Consider the following 15,673-nt stretch of genomic DNA (forward strand, 5'->3'; position numbering starts at 1 on the left):
AACTGTCAGCTGACGAAATTGCGACATTTGCACATGAACCTACACGGATAACATTGATATATTGGCGAACATGCAAAAGCATGCAAAACCTTTATAAACAGACAGTGATGTAACAGTGAAATTGAGAGTACACTAGCCCTAGATGGTCGGACATCTACATATATATAGCCGATAACCTTCAGCTGAAGAAATTACGATATTTGCACATTAAACTACACGGATAACATTGATACATTGGCGAACATGTAAAACCATGCAAATTTTATGTAAAAAGACAGTGATATAACTGTGAAATTGAGAATAAACTCTTCCTAGATAGACATCTATCTACATTTGTACATGTTTAGCCGATAACCGTCAGCTGATGAAATTGCCACATTCGCACTTTATCCTACACGGATAATATTGATATGTTGGCCAAAATGCCAGAAATTAAGTCTATTAGATAATATCCATGTTGAACGATGACACTAATACGTCAGTGAAACTTCAATAAAATAGGACAGTTAAAACCAGATCTAAGTTCTCAGTAGGATATCAACACAACAATTATCTATCCAATATTATTTTTTGCTCTTAACTTTCTATTCTTACGACAACATAGGAGTTAGGTATTTATCAATACTCCTAACACGAAGCATAAATCCCGCATTCGATTATAGATACTTCAAAATGGTAATTTTGTCCAATTGACGGTAAAATACACGTTCATAATGTAAACATTTAACACCTAATGTATGTGATAGTCCTAATTTATCATCCAAAAGTAAAATTATTGACTAGACTTCACAGCAAGTGTACAACAATTGAAAAAATACGTCTGCCAAATGGAGTGGTTGACGGATTATAAAATTATTACCCAAATAAATAGTACCTTGATTCAACCTGGAATTTTTTATGCACTAAGCACTTTTTACACCTACCTACTATCAGTATATACTATGCTAAATTGAAAGTGACCACAGCACTAGGCAATGCTTGACCAATACAAATAGCTGGATGAACTTTCGATAAAAAAGAAAATAAGATAGATGACCATAAGAAAAATAAAAATATAGGATACATGACCACGAGAAAATGATAAAATGGGTGAATGACTATGATCCTTAAGTAGGCAGAGAATGTTTTGCTAGGTCTACGACAATCAAAAACACTTCATACCTTACACAGCAGTTTACAACATAACTGTCGCTCGAGTAAAAGAAAACGACAAAAAAAGTGAAACATTCTTACTGATACTCGATTTTTAGTATCCAACCTCGAATAGTTTTCGAAATTTTAAAATTAAGTCTTTGTGGCCATGAATATCCCTTTTTTATCGAGAATCCAGCTATGTTTCAAGCGGTTTTTGAAAATTCATGAATAACAGAAAATATAAAAATGTATCATTCCAATACTTCCTTTATTGTAGGGAATGTTTGTCATATACAAAGCTTTTAAGAGAACAGAGATAAAAGGCCGTATCGCAGCACATAAGTCGGTCTTACTTTGATGCACGACAATGACGAACGGAATTGTGGCCAAACTGAAGAGTGTTTGTATTTTATCTGTCGGAGTGAGGTAATTCGTGTACGATGACGGGTAAGAATTGCATAAACGGATCAATAATCATAAGAGATGTCTGTCCATACAGAACATGGACAAAATTCCAATATAGCTGTAATTTACAATATTAAATGTTTTCTTATGTTATAAAATACTGTGTTACATATTTCATACGAACTATGTTTTAATTGAATGATGGAATGTAATTATATGGTCTTACTTTTTTTTTTACTCGAAAAAGATATTCTGACCCTGTTTGGCTACATAGGTTTTCAATAATTTCTAACGTAAACAGGTTTTTACTTGTGGTAAATCGAGAAAAAAGTTGGAAAGGTTAGATAGTTTGTACAACATGAACATCAAATTATAACGTGCTGCGTAGGACTTGTAAATATTTGTTTTCACAATACTTGTTTTTCATGTGCAAGTGATGGAATGGTTAAAATTTGAAAATATGATTTGAAATTGAATCATTGTTCTTGTTTTCGTTTAAAAAATCATTTCATACGTAGTAATGAAGATTGAAAATTTATATAAATAAAGGCAGCAGTAGTATACCACTGTTCGAAATTCATAAATCGATTGAGAAAAAACCAAATCTGGGTTACAAACTAAAACTGGGTCAAACACATCAAATAAAATAGGAGACCTACTACACAACGGAAACACAACACTAAGATAGAACACACACAGAAACGAACTTTGACATAACAATGGTTATTTCCTGATTTGGTACAGGGCATTTAAAGAACAAAATTGTGGGTTAAATCTGATTTTGCGGCTAGCCAAACCTCGCGCTTTTATAGCAATGCTTAATATAAAATTAAAATGACAACATTACATGACAGGACTAAAGTACAAATAAATGCGAAAACATTCAGGACAAAGAAATACACAAATAAAAATTTCTCAAAAGACAAAAAAGTTCAAAAAGAAAAATCTAAATAAGCTACGCATTTTCAAGGACTACTATTTCTAGAATTTCATTTATAGTGCATGGACAGTGACTGCTATAAAAAATTAAGGACACGGATAAGTCGGTCAAAATCAAGTGGCAAACTCTCAATGATTCTTTTTTAACATAAACAATTGGTTTGGTCTTTGAGATTTTAACTCAAACAAACAAATTAGTATGTGTTATAAATTCTTAAAAATAGAATGAAATTATAATAATAATACCCCATCTTTATGTTTTTATGTGAAAGAATAAAAACTGTGTAAAAGCCTTTTTTTGTGTTGCTTATATTTTTGTACAATTATGTTTTCTTGATTTTAGTTCGAACACCACTGATGCATCGGATGTTGACGAAACGCGCATCTAGATTTACTGATTATAAGTTTGATATCTTTAGTGAGTTTAAAAAAAAACAAGACCGAAATTGATTTCAGGCACCACATTTGGATTTCGAATATTTGTTCTTCCACTGGTATTTGACACTTTTATATAGGCAATCAGACCATTACCAATACAAAAAAGCAAGAATCAACTATAACGAAAAATTAATTTAGAAGCAAAATGTGTTCTAGATGATTACCAAAAAAAGACCCCCAACCTCAAACTTTTAATCATCAATGTAAAAAAAGTAAATTAAAAATCATTTACAGCGTAAATTTTCTTTAAAAAATTGTAAAACTGTTATTTTTTTCCCTAAGATCTGGAAACCAGACGTCTATCAATCCTGACTATAAAATAACAATCTTGTAGATAAACATTTATGCCACCTTGAGATGTTCCCAAAGTAAGTCATGTCAAACACACACATTCTGTCAAATAGTTGTCCACCACTGTAAATTTAATTAAATTTATATTACAGCACAATGCATACGTTTGGTTGCTAAACATGACATTATTTGTAGGATTCGAAGCAGTAAAACCAATATAGAGAGCGATAATCTTGCAGCGATTAGGAACTAGTTAATACACCCGCATTCGCCTGTCATCCTAGTGAAGTGCAATGAAACGATGGGGATGATAAATTACTACTCCCGTCAATGAATAAAAAAGCCTATTTAAATCTTATCCGAGGAAAGAAATGTATCTAGGAAACAACCTGACAGTGGAAAGACGTTTTCGTATAGTGTTATTGTTAGCTGGACATTTGAAGAAAATACAAATAGTAGTAAAGTAATTTATTTGACTGGTTTGTAAACCGTCAAGGGTAAAATATAATATCTTGAATGATGTCACAATTGTTTGTAAAGTCTTAGTTTATTCCGATGTAAACACAAATATTTGGCAATAAAACAATATTAGAAATGTATACAATGAGGCTTAACAAAAGAATTTTTATGCAATGATCAAACTCGACTTCGAAATCAGTCTGATGTTTTGTAAATTTTCTTTAACAGTTTCGTATGTATTATTATTGAAATGTTTTGCTTCCCTGATTGAAATTTACTTATTTATTCTAACGTTACGTTCTTTCTATTTTCTTATTTTCGGCCTTTTTTTTATCTATTTTTCTCTGCTTTGGATATAAAAAAGTAAAAACACAAAAAAACTGAACTCCGAGGAAAATTCAAAAAGGAAAGTCCCAAATCAAATGACAAATTCAAAAGTTCAAACACATCAAACGAATGGATAATAACTGTCATATTCCTGACTTTGTACAGGCATATAAATGTTCACTTCTTACACATAAAGACCTAAGTTTTGCACTAAATTGACAAATTTCAAGATGTACATATCTGTTGATTTTGACCTGAAAAGTCTGTATTTATTTTAGAAAAAGGCAACTTTATAAATATGTAAAACCGTATACAAACTCAACCTACGCGCATGATTCCATTTTCCAACTTTATTATCAAATTAAGGCAAAGTAGTTTACCGTTGTCTCAGACCGTTGTTCAAATTTCATTAACTTATAATTGTTCGTCTTTTAACTATATTGTTTTGGTTACAAACGTATTTATTATTTCCTATTTCTGTTGTTGTATAACAATTTATCTGTGTTGCTGGTGTTAAAAAACCCTTAAAAATGACCGTAAAAATTTTGGCTAAATTAATACATCAAAGATATCAGGTTCATTATTTAGCACTTTAAACGAATGTTTTGTCTACGTTATTTTTGTTCAAAATACGACTACTGACCTCTATGCTCTGTTGTAAGAAGACCTTAAATTTCGAATGTATTTCTTGTTTAATGTTATTATATCCATTTGAGTCTAAACCCAAAGCTGGTATTGCAAATACATGCCTAGCAAACCTTCATACTTCAACTGAGGAAGACCACCAATAAGGAAAGCTTATAAAAGTAGAATGATAACTTATGTTCTCAATATTGAAATAACGATCATTATAGCAAGGAAAGGGCTGTTGAACATTTTTCAAATTGAGAACAAGTTGATGTGAAAAAAATGCACTTGCTTCTTATATAATATTATTTAGAGTTATAAAAAACCAGAGATATCAGGATTACAATTTTATACACCATACGAGTGTAACAGTGATACCAAACACCTTAATTAAAATAAATTTGGCTCGCTTAATTTTTATGAATTTTTGACAAATATTTACTTTGACCCTTTGAAAAAACTTGAACCACACACTTTTTCGAATTTCATTGGATATATAACAGTTCGATAAACACTAATTTTTATCATTGAGATGCGTAACAATTCTCTAATAATAGAATATGATTATAATGTTCAGCTAAATTTTACAGAGTTATCTCCTTGTAATATTATGCACCACCTTCAAAACAAACTTACCAAAGACGAAATTCACAGATTACCTTAGCCGTCCGTATTTGGCACAACTTTTTGGAATTTTGAATACTCAATGCTCTTCAACTTTGTACTTGTTTGGCTTTTAAATATTTTGATATGAGCGTCGCTGATGAGTTTTATGTAGACGAAACGCGCGTCTGGCGTACTAAATTATAATACTGGTACCTTTGATAACTATTCACCTTAGTTTCGGTTTTATTTTAATGACAGGATTAAAGTCAATCAAAACGAAACAGATAACCAAAAATCGCCACTTAAATAATAAGTAAATAGTCGGATTCAGTAAAGTTTTTTTTATACACTTGTACAAGAGCTCTCCAATCCTCAAGTTTCCCTGAGAACCTGATATCACCCCCCAGTTTTTGGTGGGGTTCGTGTTGCTTAGTCTTTAGTTTTCTATTATTTAGATATAGGAAGATGTGGTGTGAGTGCCAATGAGACAACTCTCCATACAAATAACAATTTAAAAAGTAAACCATTATAGGTTAAAGTACGGCCTTCAACACGGAGCCTTGGCTCACACTGAACAACAAGCTATAAAGGGACCCAAAATTACTAGTGTAAAACCATTCAAACGGGAAATTTGTCTGTTTGTCTCTTTATTTTTTAGCCATGGCGTTGTCAGTTTATTTTCGATCTCTAACTGTCCCTCTGGTATCTTTCGCCGATCTTTTGGCTACATCTATTCTTTTAGAATATAGCTTATATTATCTGCCATGAATTTAAAACGAACGGAGTTGTAATAAGCAGACACTTTAGTGGTAGAGGAGATGACACATTTTTTGAAACCTTAATAAGAACGAAATTCTCAAAAAATTTGTTTTTGACGATCCTCAACTTATGTTTTTTCATTTAGCTAGAAGACACATCGGAAATACCGATAAGCTTTATAATGTATAAATAAACTCATCATAGATACCAGGATTGAAATTTCATATTTACGCCTGACGCGCGTTTCGTCTACAAAAGACTCATCAGTGACGCTCGAATCAAATAATGTTAAAAAGGCCAACAAATAGTTATATATTCAATATCTTACGTCAACAAATAGTTATATATTTTAATATCTCACGTCAACAAATAGTTATATATTTTTCAACCATGACATTAAATTGAATCATCACTGTCTAATAACAGTTAAACCAATTACAGGTGATGGTATCACATGATACCACAAACGTTATACAACCATTAACCAATTTTGCATACAGCAAAAACTATTTGGAAAAAGTTGTATATAAAGAAAAGTAGAAAAGCAAGTATTCGAAGAGGCATAAGATATTGAATAATTATATTTATCTAAACCCATTGTCTAATTATGTGTTATCCTTATCTAAACTTATTGTCTCGCTGTGGGGTATGGACTTTCATAACCTGTAAGACATTTAAATTTTGTATTTTATTGCCAATTGTACGCAAAACCTTTTCACAAAACAATGTCTCCTCGGTGAAAAAAACGAAGATACAAACCAAATATCAACCATATGACTTTTGTTAAATGCAAAGAAAAACAAATTTAGTTCTGTGGACATGAACTCGCACAAATTGAAATTACATATATAGTTGAATTCTATAAACAAGAAGCATATTATTTTCCCTACAAATTGGCCTCATCTAAAACTTAAGCACTGAAATTTACATTTATATGTAGAGGTTTAGATAGCTATAAAACCAGGGTTTCTACTAATTCAGGAATACGACAGTTGTTATCCATTCGTGTGTTTTAGTTTTACTTCTGTCATTCGATAAGGGACTTTCCGTTTTGAATTTTCATCAGAGTTCAGTATTTTTTGTTATTTTACTTTTCAGCAATCATTGCCCTAGTCATAATCATATTAAACATATAATTATAGAATTAAGGAAATCTCTAGATAAAAATTAAAATTAAAATTAGAATGAACATTAATTGATCAGAAAAATGAATCGTGTTTAAATTTGTTTGTTGTATTAAGGATGTACTTAGGTGAGGTTTTGGAATTTGTGTCAAATGTTCGGACTCCTTGGTGTTTTTCCATACAATACAATGTAAAATATTTTACACCTATTTATTTTTTCATATAAGACTTAATAGCTCATGAAAGGTCATTTACCAAAATTTAAGAAGATTCCTAATTAATTTCTTTTGTTTTGAGACCTAATAATACCCATGCAAATATAAGGTAAAAGTCCGAGTCAGCCTTTTCCCGCCATTTTTTAAATCTCAAATATCTCGAAAAGGAGGTCCATGACCTATCAATATTTTTAGCTTATTTTCATCCTTAATTGATGCTCTACCAGCTTAAAGTATCAATTTTAACTTCTTAATTTATTAATTTTCGCCTAACCTCACCTAAGAACATCCTAAACTCTACTTTGAGTCATCATATTTATTCAATTTTACTTCCTAAAAAATGAAAGAAAGAGAATATTTAAGTAGTTTATCAATAACAAGCTGCAGACTTAGCCATAAGGTACTGAAAAGTAGCCAAGCCATACGACACATGATTACAAATAGACTGCCATTTATAGATGATTGTACATGAATTCAAAAAATTGCAAACAGTCAAATAGTCATCAAGATATATTGTAGTTACAAAAACACACATATCTTAATATTGGCTAAATAATTTTAAAACCCTTTTACTTTTAATTACCACATCAATGATCGATATAAATGTCTCATTAATCAATAAAGTTCATTAAACCATTTGTTGTCCCGTATTTAACTGTATACTAAGGGTTCAAATTTTAAATATTTATCCAATTTTTAAAATATTTTTTGAAGAAGGCTGAAATTTGTATAAAGAATTTTGAACAATATGAAATAATATAAGGTGCACTTTGGAACAATTCATATGAATATTTGACAAAATATTTTACACTTTATTTTTCTTCGCATGATAATTATTTGTCAATTATTTGGACTACTACACCATGATACAATAAATCGTAAACACAAACAGTCTAAAAGTATCAACAGTCGGCGTTGAAAATGAACTCATCATACCAGGATTAAAATTATGTACGTCTTACACGAGTTTAGTATCCAAAAGACTCATCAGCGACACTTGAATAAAAACATAAAAAAGACCAAATATAATACGAAGTTGAAGAAAGTTGAGAACCCTAAACTCGGAAATATTTAACTGAATACAGTATTTCAGTATACGGCAAAACAATGATTAGGGGATGACCTTATTATGTTTTGGCTGTATACTGGTAAACAAATTATTTTTCTGAGTGAGGTTTTTTGTTCAAACGTTGTGAATAGCATTACACATATTTATTACTTGATCTGATATTACCTTTATTGTTTAAAAATTCATGCACTTGAACCGGCCAATTAAGTAGGGGGACTCTTTTCTATGATTTGTTAATGTCGCCAGCTTTCTAAATGGTTTGAACAGCGGTATATTATTGTTGCCTTTATTTACTTAATTTCCGTCTTAAAAACTGATATCATGCTATATGCTTTCAAGGAATAGTTGTCTATAGAATCTTTGCCAAAAAAGGATACATACAAAGGGTCCGAATTCATTACTTTCTAATAGTTTCGTCTTTTAATTTACTTTTTGATGCCTTTCTGTGCCCAATTGCTCTTTGTATTTGGAAAATGCCGTGCTATTGTTTAGATTTGAGAAAACACACAAAAAATATAATAGGAATAAACGAACGTAAACAATTATATATCTGCTAGATTTACATCTAAATTAAATTTTATCAAGAAAGAACATAAAAAGATAAGCATGACAATTGTTAAAGTGCACAATTTCCTTTTTTTTTTTATAAATATTTCATTATTCAAAACACTTAGTTTGTATACACAAACGCATATATTGCAATAGCCGTGTATAGTTCGGTTCTCGATACACTTCGACTTATATGATGTGGTCTCGTAACTGTTTGATAAGGGCCTTGTGTAGACGAAAGCGAGTCTGGCGTACAAATTAAACGAATGAAATCTTGAAAGATTTGTTTTCAACACGTGTCGAATTCGACGATTTCCTCATCCAATCTCTCGTCTGATAACACAACACATAGTACAAACAATTAGAAGAAGCTTTGAAAAATAATAAACATCTATAACACCTTTTGCAAAAGAATCTTTACTGTTTAATTATTAGTTATGTGTCTTTATTATACATTAAAACGTATTTGCATTTATTTTATTTGTTATAGAGTAGATCTTTATATCTTTTGTACTTTTGTATCTTGTTTATTTCGTTTTCCCTCACATTATGACAGTGTTGAAATAGAAGCATACAGTAAATAGTTTTGGGTTACATGTATAACTCCATTATCAATAGTACACATATCCTTCGCTTATTCTTGGCACACATAAATATTTTGAGTTAGATAATATCATAAAGTCTGGAACATATGATATAAATCACTAGCAAACAAACGAAAACAGTTTTTTCATGCCAATTATAGGATTTAGATGTGACAATCTGTCTTCTTAAAAGATCACCATATTAAGCATAATTCTCTAAGAAAATTTAACTAATACAGGAAGATAGTATAGCGACGTCCATTAAAACACTTTCAGATACAAACATACAGACTGAGTGAGTAAAATAATAGAAATATCATAATCTCCAACCGGAGTGATATAACGTGCATCGGCATCCAGGTTAAACATTTCCGACTTTGTTTACATCACAGGTTAGAAAATTCCAAAATCACATTTAGTTCTGTGTTTGGTAAAATCTTGCAGTTTATATCTCAACAAAAGTCAAGATAATTAATTAGAGTTATCGATGTTCAAATCTCGCATCTATTAAGAAGATGCAAATCAAGGTACTAAAACAAAAAAGGGACGGAATCACATAAACTCCAATTAGAAATAGACGTTAAGGAACCTTTTATACTGCATCAGATGCGCATTTCGTCAGTTAAGGTCTCTTTCAGTTATGCTCAAGTCCAAAACTTAAAATCGCAAATATATTGCTGTATGAAGAAAATCCTTGCCTTAATTATATTGTTTCCAACATTTTAAAACGTACATTTAAATAAAATAAAATATTTTTAAGATTGAAATTTAGTTTGATCTTATCATTTGGTTGATTTTCATCAATTAATATTTTAATATTAACAGTTTTTATGAATACTTGAAAGTAACACTAATACTAGTGTAAGAGAACAATCCTTTGTCATTTTGGGAATAGGATTATTTAAAAAAAAAAGATAAAATAACATTGTAACTGGCCAAATCTAATCAAAGGCAGCTTGAAAATTAATATCCACAATTTGTTTGAAATAGCTTTGCGTCAAAGAGATTAAAAAAACTATCCATGCCACTGATAATTAGAAATAATTTTGCATAAAAAATTAAAATCGATATCCAGATTTAAAAAAAGGTATTGGAACAGTTGTATAGTTGTTTATGAAAAATCAAATAAATCACCCAGAATACAAAATATTAGAAACAATTTTATAAAAATTAAAACAAAAATTAAAACCCAGAAAACGTGTGAAAAAATTGAGTATTAAGAATGAACAAAAAATAATCCACACCCACAAAATGTTAGAAATTATTGTGCATTAAATTGAAAACATATATCACCAAATGTTGAAATAAATTGTGTATGAAAATTGAATATGAATATCTACACCAACAAATGGTTTGAAATAATTGTGCATGAAACATACAAATATAGATTCAGGCCCTATACTTGTCGGAAAAAGTTGCTTAACGAAAATCAGTATTCATGAAGCACCCTTTTCGCTAAAAAAAAAAATTTCGTTCATCATTATGGTTCCGAAAAAATCATTTACCCTTCAGATTATCAAATGGTCGTCTCCTAATGTAAGGGGGTTGGCAACATTTCATAACCCTTTGAAACAGGTGTTTTTATGTGGATTTGACTGATACGTGTTCGTCCTATAAGTTTCTTACTCCAGTCTTAATTGCGCATATACAAATACATATGTTATAATAAAATCAGTAACATATTCTTCTATTGTATTCTATACGATATGCAAAATAGATGTTTCTTATTCAACCATTACTTATGAATACCAAAAAAGGCTCGGCTTACTTACATTATAAAATAGAGACAGAAGATATATATATAAGACAACCAACAGTATTATCTTGTATATTAATGTGTTATATATATTGCAATTTCATTATTATTTTTATAAAGTATATTTAAGTCATATCATGTTCCAAATAATACCAAATTCAAAGCCAAATTCAAAAAGGCACAATTCCTAAAATCTGACAAATTCAAACGATATCAATCATTGGAGCCCTTGGTACACACATTTTCTGAAGAAAATAGTGGGTAAGAAAAACAATCTTCCAATTTTTAAATTACGCTGTTGAACACAACACAACCTTATTCCAGTTCTCCATGTAATCCATGAACATAGATGTTTATTTTAAAGAATTTTAGGAATATATACTTATTCAAATATGGATATAACTAATTGCTTTTCTTCCTCCATTATTTATCATAAGAAATGAATCATTTACTGAGGTGAAAATATGTTTGTTTTAACTATATAAACATCAAAATAATGAAGGTTGGTAGATAAACTACGCGGAAATGGTCTTACCACATAACTAAGGGATATCATGAGATGAAGAAATGTGTTTAAGATTTATAATAAACTTTCAAGGGTGGATATGTGAAATTTATGAATACATCGAAAGCAGGATTATCTTGAACAAACATGCACTTTTATTTTCTTTCAACTTTTTAAGTCATTACTTAGGACTTTTCATTTACGTAACCCTTTTGATGAGCTTATCTAGAATTTATACAAAATTTTAGCTTCCAATTACAACGCCATTTTCTTATAAATATAGGAAACATGTCTCTGAAATTAAACTAGTTTAGGGTAATCATAAAGTAAAAGATCAACTTTTATGAAGTAAAGAATTAATGTTTAAAAAAAAACACATAATTTGCCATTTTTTGTTATCGAAATGAATGACTAAAAAACAAAAATATAACAAAAACCAAACCAAGGCAAACACTTAAAAACACAAGAAAGGAAAAAAAAACCATAAACAAGGAAAATCGGAAGTGAGAAAAGGAAATATTTCATGAATTATTGAATTATCAAACAAAATTACAATTTTCAGATATATTTCATATATTATTAAAAAAAAACATTAACAAATCAAATAAACTACATATTATCAATTTCGGGAAAAAACAAATCAAGCATTGGCATATTTGAAATAAAATAAAAGCAACAACCTTTACAGTGCTGAATTAGAGGCGAATATTGAAAAAATAAATAAATTATTTAGCAATGTTCTGTAAATTCATTCAAAGTAGAAAAACAAAATCAAAATTAGCTGAACATTCACCTTTACAAAACACAGTAAAACAGATATAAATTAGTATATAATAACATCGACTATTATTTTGACTTGAATACTATCAGATTTAAAATATTCAATATTAAATAAACAGTATTATTTGCTTACGACAACCGAACTTGGTCGGATTTGTAGGTTTACATAAACCTATAATGTTAATCCATCTTCTTAAAAAAGATACTTTTTATAACTTTGTACTTCAAACACTACCAACGCAATCCGTGGAATAAAGATTTGCTAAAGATATCTGCATAGCATGCAGAAGTAAAGATGACTTGAAAAGTTCGTCACTCTATCAACCCACACTGCAACCAACTTAAAACCCCTTCAAACATTACTAGTCATCATCAAGTTGTATTTGATCAATTACTTAGAGATAATCCGGACCATTAATTTAAGTTTTAACTTGTAATAACTATAGGTAATTGAATTCTAACATGTAGTCAAGTTATTTATCAATTTTAATTTCCAGTATTCTTAAAGCAATGAACAACTCTAAGATACAGAAATAACCGATACCATAAAGGACCGTTTATCGTCTAATAAATTACTATTTTATATAATTAAAAACAATATAAATGTGCACGAGCCAAGAAAAAAAATTCATTTTCATTTGACAACAAATTTATAATGCCTAAATAACAAGTCATTTGAAATTAATTTGTACAATTAATAATTATACGCGGACAATAGACTCATCTTCCAGAACGCAAAGATTACTCCAGTAAATAGATTTGATTACTTTAATGTCGAGTCAATGAAATAAATCACCTCGGAATTGAGTATTTTTGTGATTTTACTTTTCACCAACATAAAAAAAAATATGGACGTAGAATATAAAAAAGCATCTGTAGTTGAGAGATTTAAAACACTCAAATTTTATATAAAATGGTTTGCCTACCTGGCCATTGTGCTTTCCACTGATGAGCATGAGACTTTGTCGTCTTCATCCATGGAAACTGTAAATTATCCTGATTATTACTTCCTGTCTGGCTCGCACCTGTTGGAGCCGTAGTGGAAACATTTTGAGAATGTGCCGGAGGCGGCTTAGACACTTGTAATGACGAACTGTTCAGTTGATGTGCATTTTGCATATGAGCTGGTGTTGTGTTTGCAACTTGTGAATGTCTCTGTGGCATGTTTTGCATTCCAACTAATGGTAATTGATGTGTTATGCCATTTTGAGATTCATTATGAAAAGCTTCATCAACTACAGTCATTGTCTGTCCGCCGTAAGGTCCCTGAAGGTTATGTCTCTGGTAGGCACAAGTTGAGGACTGATTTACAGGATACGTTCCAGGCGGTCCATAATTGTCCGTAGTAAACATTGGTTGTGTATAATAAGTACTATGACCATCCATCATTTATCAGTTATGGATCTGAAATGACAAATGACATTATAGATGTGAAACCATTTCTCGCTGTTTACTTATTCATTACATTCTAGAAACAGAAGTCAATTTTTGTTTAAGCTTTAAGTCACATGATCAAATTGGGGGCCATCTTTACAGTAGCTGTCAAAAAGTGGCGGACCTTACAAACTGTCAACAGAAAATTAATCTAAGCCATTTATAATGTAACGATTTTCAGTCACAAGTCAGGTCATATCAGGGAATATTGAATCCCATTTAAACATCTTGCCAATAAATGACCTAACGAAAGAGTAATTAATAACAACCGATTAACAACCGACCCTGATGACTTTTAGCTGTCTGACATTCGGCCCTCTCCACTTTTGTAATGACACTTGAAGAAATCTCTCATTATATAATGTTATATATTTTACCTGTGATTTGCTCATATTACGTAGTACATCTGAACTCGACTCGGCCTTTGGTTGATGGTATGGACACTTTCCTTAATAGACAGTCTTGATAGAGGAATCCAAAGTGAAAATCTCAATTCTCTGATTCATTCATTGGGGTATTACAAGTAAAATTAAAGGGATATTTTGCGTGAAGTGTATTTTAAACGCACGAATGGCAATGTTCACCTGTATATGGGATATCAGGAAAAATTCCATCTTCACCCTGTTAGTAATGCTACCTTGTTTGACCTCTGGTGATTGTCAGTTTTAACACACATTCATCCTAACCATACCCGCTGATGACATGTTGAGATAAAAAGTGATTTTTCAGATTTCAAACACTCGTCATTTTCTTTATTTTTTTTCACACTATTTATTACACTGATAAAGCACAGCATGTTGGTGATTCCAAAAATTAAATCTATTTTGGCTTCGGTATTATAACTTTTTCAAATATATTTTGTGTTATCGTTTTCTAAAGAAAATTTTAAGACGCAAAATGCAGCAGTGTTTCGTTATTTCATATTTCAAAGGTAATATGCAAGTATAAACAGATATAATTGAACGAAACAACAAAGGTGAAACAAACGACATTAGAACAAAAGGGACAAAAACAGAAAAGATTAATTCTTTTAGAATATTAAAACATTTGTGCATAAAAAAATCATATATTTTAAACTAGCTGTCAAGGTAAGTCTAATGGTGGATGGGAAACTGTAACCTTATTGCATAGGCATCCTCAAAATTTACCAACTTCATTGTTTGTTTTGACTTTAACCTTCATAATTGGAGCATCACCGATTTAACCTTCATAATTGGAGCATCACCGATTTAACCTTCATAATTGGAGCATCACCGATGAGTCTTTTGTAAACGAGACTCGTTTGGCGTGCAAAATGATAAGCCTGGTATCTTTGATGATTTTTTTAATACGCATTTTTGATTTGCAACTTGAGATGTTACAACTTTTTTTTCTTATCAATTATGTTTTACGAGTTTATGACCAATTGAAAAACAATTCTACCCAACAAAGCAACAAGACGTGTTTCTTGCTATGCATATGCACACAGGGAGATTATAGTTCCCCCAAACGTATAGATACCATAACATTCTTTTAATCATTATAATTATGAACCTAAAATGTTGCATTTCGATGCGATTTAAAAATTTAAACAATTTTATTTGATTATGTTTAAATAATAGAAGTAAATAGTATGTATTCTGTTATCTGCGTTCTATCCTGGTGATAACAGAATTCAGCCCTACCGTCCGGT

General features: G+C 30.5%; 1 protein-coding gene across 2 annotated transcripts in view; it reads right to left on the minus strand.

Moving 5' to 3' along the window:
- The window catches only part of LOC143085489 (uncharacterized), a 30,995-nt gene extending 16,422 nt beyond the window's left edge, over positions 1–14,573 (minus strand). The window contains exons 1-2 of one of the 2 annotated variants that reach the window (XM_076261863.1): positions 14,379–14,573; positions 13,494–13,971 (exon numbers count right to left, since the gene is read on the minus strand). In XM_076261863.1, coding sequence (XP_076117978.1) covers positions 13,494–13,956 — 463 coding nt within the window. In that variant the 5' untranslated portion in view covers positions 13,957–13,971; positions 14,379–14,573. Of the gene's footprint in view, positions 1–13,493; positions 13,972–14,285; positions 14,355–14,378 lie in introns of those variants that run through there. The other variant, XM_076261864.1, reaches the window with a different exon arrangement.
- Between the last annotated feature and the right edge of the window lie 1,100 nt (positions 14,574–15,673).

The sequence above is a fragment of the Mytilus galloprovincialis genome, chromosome 8, assembly GCF_965363235.1.
Source record: "Mytilus galloprovincialis chromosome 8, xbMytGall1.hap1.1, whole genome shotgun sequence".
Lineage (NCBI taxonomy): Eukaryota > Metazoa > Mollusca > Bivalvia > Mytilida > Mytilidae > Mytilus > Mytilus galloprovincialis.